We start from the raw sequence: 6,000 nt of genomic DNA, 5'->3' as shown, positions 1-6,000 counted from the left end.
GCAACAAGCCCCCTCCTCCCCAATCGCTCCGCCGAAATATGCTCCAAAACCCCCCAGATAGGCCGCCGGCCGCCAAGTCTCGTGGCGCCCTGAGCGAGGGTCTCGCCCCAACACCACCACCTTGAACTGCGTTCTCCCGGCTACCCGAGCGAACCAGCTGCAGGACCCCGGTATGGGCCCCCCCAATATTTTTTATAAGTCGGCGCCCCTGTTGTTGTAATAATGTAGTCCCCTTTGTTCTAGACTACTGTGTCCAATTCTGGGCACTGCAATTTAAGAAGGGGGCTGACAGGCTGGAACATGATCAAGGTTTTGGAAGCAAAGCCTTATGAGGAATGGACCTGTCCAGGAATGACTGTAGTTGAAGAGCCAGGCACTCCTAGCCACAACGGACACTTGGACCTCTAGTGACAACGAGATATACAGGAATTCCCCCAAGCTAGTTTCTCGAGCATAGGAAGTAGAGTCCCCTTGAACTCGCTGGATTTTCTTTCGCGCTATAGCCTTGGGAGATTCCGGTGTTACTGAGGATGGCTAGGTGTAGCTTCCTTGGTCAGAAGCAGTGTACCAGCCCAGCGGGAGGGGCTGCTCCAGCCCATCAGAGCTCCAGCTGTTCCAAGTATTAGTCCCTCCTCCCTCCTTTCCGCGCCCTCCCTCCACTCCCGGGCGCACCAATAAGAGACGGGGAAAGTTTGCGCGGAGCCAGTGAGGAGGGGGCGGCGTGCCGCTGGGACCAATCAGCGTGGACCTCGGCTTCTCGTGCTGGAGCGTCGGGGTCGGCTTGGCTGCTTCAGTCTGCCTGGCGCTGCGGTCCAGAGAGCCGTTGTGGCGCTTCTAGCTCGATCGCCCGCTGACTGACTGGCCGACTGGCTGTCGTCTCCTTTCCTCCTCTTCCTCCTGGAATGTACGACCGAGGGCAGCGGTAGAGCGCGGCAGCCGCCCGGAGGCTAAGATGAAGGGCGGCGGGGCAGCTCCGCCAGTCGCGGCGCCCCCTCCTTGTCCACTGCGCCTCTGCGCGATCCTAGCCGCCGCTCTGCTCAGCGTCAGGGCGGAGCCCACCTGCCAGCGCGTCCGCGCCGCTTTCCAGGCGCTCCAGCCCGGCGCCAAGTGGCTTCCCGAGAGTCCCGGGGCAGGTGAGTTCCTGCTGGCGAGGAGCTGGTGTGCGTGTGTGCGCGGCGCAGGCGGCGGGTCCGGTGGGGTGGGATGGCAACTTTGCAGCGTTGAGCAGCTCCGGAGGCTCGCGCAACTTCAGATCCCCCAGCTGGCTTCTGGCTCTCGCCCCCAGGTCGGCACTCGCCCGTCTGGGGACGTCTGGTCGGCTCTGGACATCGGAAGTCCTCAAGGAAGGTTGAACTGAAGTGCCCGTCTGTGGGGACGGACCCGGGGTCTGCCTGGGTGGGAAAGGCGACTTTTCTGGCCAGTAGGTGCTGGGGCTGAGCCCGGGCATAGCCTCGAGGAAGGCACCTGGGTGCCCCTCCCCCGCCCCCCCAAAGCTGCCTTTCTTTGGCCCGGCCAGGGCACCCCACGTTCCACCGCTGCTCGTCGTGTCCAGCGGGTGCCGGTCCTGCTCCCAACGTCCCGTTCCCGGGCAGATTTCGCTGGAGTTGCGGGGGGGGGGGGAGTTTTAGGGAATCTTGCGTTTTTTCTTATTTGGGATTCGGAATTAAGTCCGCTCTCCTGGCTGGGTTTACTCCCAGGTAAGAAAGCAGAGCGGTCTACTACTGCCGTCTCCAGTTTTGCTCTTGCCCTTTGCAAACGCATTTCTGCGCACTCCGAGGGGGGAACTTGTACATGGAGCAGGGGGAGCCCTGGATGCTTTGATGCCGAGAGGGGGAGAAATGCTGTGCTGTACGGGCGTGGAGACCCGGTTTTGCATGCAGAGGCTCCAGTTCAATCGCGGGCGTCTCCGGGCGGGGAAGTGGGGGTGCCTCTTGTCTGGTCCTCGCCGTCGGGAAAGCAGGGCTGCCCGAGAGGACGCCGAGGTCAGGTTTAGGACCAGACAGCTTTTTCTGGGGAGCCCAGTTGGTGTAGTGGCTGGATGCGCAGCGGCGCCTGGATGCGCAGCAGAAAGTTTTCTAAAGCGCAACATGATCGGGGAGATTCTCTGGCGCTTTATACTTCCATTGGAAAATGTTCGTGGAATGTGTTCATTTAGCAACGGTGAGGAGGAAGAGTCTCTTTGAATCCCCGAGGGCCTGGCTGCCAGGCTTGTCTCCTGGGCGCCCGCCCGCCTTCTCTCTCCTCTCTCTCTCTATTTCTTTTTTTTTTTGGGGGGGGGGGTTCTTGCTCATTGTCCCTTCCTTGGCTCTTTGTGCGAATAAGCAAGGCAGGAGCAACGCATTAGCTCGTCTGCTTGAAAATGGGAGCCAGTCTGTCCCTTTTGAGATGCTGTTAACGGTTGGTTAACCTTAAAAATGGTCGTATAAAAGAAACCTGAAGACGGATTTTTGTGACAATGGGACTGAGGTGGTGGGGTGTATGTCATGGGCGTAGCCAGGATTTATGTTGGGGTTGGGGGGACTCCCACTTGTCATTGTCCTCTGTCTGGCAGATTCAGAATGAAATGTCTCAACAGTTGTTTTAAATACTTAATTTTGACCACAGGTACTCAGAAAAAGCTGTCAAAATATTTCTACAATTTCTACTTTTAGTTAAGTGTTTTTATTTATTTACTTCATTTAGGGAGCAGCAGCTGCCCTACCTGCCCTCTGGCTATACCCATTGTGTGTGTGTGTGTGTGTGTGTGTGTGTGTGTCCACCCTTTCCTTTCTGGCAAGACTGCAGCTTCTGAAGTATTTTTTCCTCTACAGGGAAGGGGCAGGTGTGTTGAGATGCTCCAGGGTAAACTTCAGCTAGCCATGGCTACTGGCTGCATTGTCAGTGTTCCCTTCCACTGTTGGAGTCAGTGTTGTTTCTGCATGTCAGTGGCTGGGGATTGGTAGCAGGGAGGGGGCTATTTCACTCAGGGCATCTGGCTTTGAGAACAGGATGCCGGCCGAGATGGTCCTCTCCCCTCCCTCCTCGGAGGTTGTGCTTTGGCTGAAAGGCTTCTTGGTCGCTTCAGGTGTGAATTGCCCGCTCGTGTCACAAGGGGGCGCTCAAGAGTCTCCTTCTCCCTCTCCGCCTGCCTTACCTTGCTTGGACCGCAGCCTTGTTCTGCTCAGGGCCTGATCCTGCAGGGACTTTCCGTAGAGCAGCTGCTACACATGTCCTGCGTGTGTTTACTTGGGAACATGTCCTCAGAGCTCAGGGGGATGTTCTGCTATGTCAAAGGTGCCCAGAATGGCATCTGGCATGTGCTCCTGGGGCAGAGTGGGGCAGCTCCCAATATCTGGCTCCAGGGGGGCTCTGAAGAGTGGATGGGGGACCCCTAGCTGGAATCTCTCTGCAGAGTTGACTTATATGCTCTGAGTTTCCCTCGGGGGTTATACTTCTGCCTACCTTGCAGGGTTGTTGTGAAAATGTCTGGAGAAACCATGTGTGCTTGTCTTCATCAACCTTCAAATGGTATATATAAGAGTGCACTGTTATCAGCCCGTCCCCAGATAATAAAGCACACTAGAAACTTCACCACATTGGCCTGGAACTTGCCCCGGAACAGAGAGCTCTGGAAGAAACCCAACTGTTGGGAGGCTTCTGGGCAAGCCCTGTACTAGCCTGGAGGGGAGACCCTGGGGAGCCTGATGTCTGCACCAAGCGGGGCTCCAGGCTGCACTCTTTGCTAGCCAAAGAACACTTCATGGGAAGCCCAACTTGCCATTCTTGGTCAGCGGAGGAGTGAAGCACGCAGGATAGGGATATGCTGAAGCACTGACCCCCTCAGGGTCATTTGAGGACATCCTGTGGGAATCTGGTTGGTCTTTGATGCAAGCAGGATGCTGGACGTGATGCACCTTAGCTCTGAAAGAGAAGGGAACAAGCTATGTATCATAAAGACACCACAGTCACTCCTGCACTTCAGTCTGAAGGAAACACAATCTCTGGTTGATTGTCTGGAACCACTGGCATCTTGCACCACACAGAGATTTGGGTGATGAGCAGCAGTGCAATCAGTTCAATACCAGCTTGGGCAGATGCTGGAGGAAAAAAAGGACACCAGAAATGAGCTTATGCCCTTTCCAGACATTCAAAGTGTCTTCACTTTCCTCAAAGAATACTGGGAACTGTAGTTTGTGAATGGTGCAAGGAACTGTAGCTCCATGGGGGTAACCTAGAGTTCCCAGGATTTTTGCGGGGAGCCATGTGCTTTACGTTTGCAGTGAGGATGGGACCAGATTCTCTTTTTCTGTCACTTGAAATGGAACAAGCATTTGTTCAATTTGAATATCCTTAGATGCATCAAAAAGAGCTGAAAACCACACGATTGCCTTTGACTCCATAACATTTTTACATTTCAAATTCTTGCTTAAAAACAGATCTGTAATTAGTTCTGAAAAGAGCCTTAAAAAAGAAAAGGTGATTGCAGAATGGGATTCTAGGTGACCTAGAGGGCAGAATGTCCAGGAAGGACTACCTTCCCCAGGGGGAGCCCAGGCCAACTCTTCACATCACCCAGAACTCCAGTTCAGCACCCGTAAGAAGAGGGGCTCAAGGAGTCGGAAGCTCAAAATGAATGTGCCCTTGATCTATGTGGAGCTCAGCATTAACATCTTCCATTTATCTGAATACCACTTTCCCACAAAATTGTGATCACAGCATATCAAGGGAATAACAATAACAGTTCAAAAATCAGTCTGTACAACATTTCAGGAAAGAATGCAAATAAGCTAACCTAATTTTAATGGCTTACAAGTAAACAGGAGAGAGAACCATGCCGAACCCAGGAATAAAATGGTGATGTGCAGAACTGGAGGTGGGGATGGCGAGTCAGGGTTCCAAAAGGCAATCCTCAGTTGACTTCCATGAGCTGGATGGTGGCTACACTTGGCATTTGTGGCATCTCATCTTTCACCTGGGTTTCCTCTCTGTCACTTCCCCAACTCTCACCTGGGGAGGTTAATGCTGCCATTCCTCCTTCAAGCCCCACATCTACCCACGGTTTCCTTTTTAAGAACCTAAGAACAGCCTGCTGCATCAGGCCAAATGCCCACCTAGTCTAGGTTGATGATCACCACTGCTTCTTGTGGGAGGGAGTGCCGCAGGTTAACTATACGCTTTGTTACACAAAGTCGGTTGTGCACAAACTCTACTCCTTGTGACACTCCTGTAATCTGTGTGGCCAGTATCTGTGTGGATTACTCCCCTCTTAAAGGTAAAGGGACCCCTGACCATTAGGTCCAGTCGTGGCCGACTCTGGGGTTGTGGCGCTCATCTCGCTTTACTGGCTGAGGGAGCCGGCGTACAGCTTCCGGGTCATGTGGCCAGCATGACTAAGCCGCTTCTGGCGAACCAGAGCAGCGCACGGAAACGCCGTTTACCTTCCCGCCAGAGCGGTACCTATTTATCTACTTGCACATGACGTGCTTTCGAACTGCTAGGTTGGCAGGAACTCCCCTCTTAAGGTGGCATAAATGGTTCTCCTCTTCCCCATTCCATCCTCACAACAACCTTGTGAGGTAGGTTAGTCTAAGAGATCGTGACTGACTCCAAGGTCACCCAGGGAGCTTCATGGCTGAGTGGGGATTTGAACCCTGGTGTCCCAGGTCACAGTCCAACACTCTTGCAACCATTACACTGCACTGGCTCTCAATTCACAAGCCACCCACTCGCCCCCTTTTCCTTAGCACTGCTTTGTATCTGCACCAGGTTATTTCAATTAGAAAATGCTCATTTTCTGCCAAGCCTTGCAAGCAAACTTGTTTGAAGTTCATAGCAGACGTACGTACATACAACTGGAGGAAGGAGGCGAAGAGGGGGCTTGGATCAGACTACCGTATTTTTCTCAAATGAGAAATGAAAGAAAACTGGGAGAGAAAGAGAGGGAGCAATAAACTGGGAGCCAGAGCTCAACGACCATTCCAGAATGACTCTTCCCTGATTCCTGAGATTTATGTAGTCAGT

The 6,000-nt window shown here is 53.5% G+C and overlaps 1 protein-coding gene across 3 annotated transcripts in view; it reads left to right on the top strand.

Moving 5' to 3' along the window:
- The first annotated feature begins 748 nt into the window (after positions 1-748).
- The window catches only part of GPC3 (glypican 3), a 249,630-nt gene continuing 244,378 nt past the window's right edge, over positions 749-6,000 (top strand). The window contains exon 1 of one of the 3 annotated variants that reach the window (XM_028714644.2): positions 749-1,133. In XM_028714644.2, the coding sequence (XP_028570477.2) occupies positions 953-1,133 (181 nt within the window). In that variant the 5' untranslated portion in view covers positions 749-952. The remainder of the gene's footprint in view (positions 1,134-6,000) is intronic. The other 2 variants (XM_028714643.2, XM_028714641.2) reach the window with 2 other exon arrangements.

Source organism: Podarcis muralis, chromosome Z (genome assembly GCF_964188315.1).
Source record: "Podarcis muralis chromosome Z, rPodMur119.hap1.1, whole genome shotgun sequence".
In the NCBI taxonomy this organism is placed as follows: Eukaryota; Metazoa; Chordata; class Lepidosauria; order Squamata; family Lacertidae; genus Podarcis; species Podarcis muralis.
This window is presented reverse-complemented; position numbering and strand designations above follow the sequence as displayed.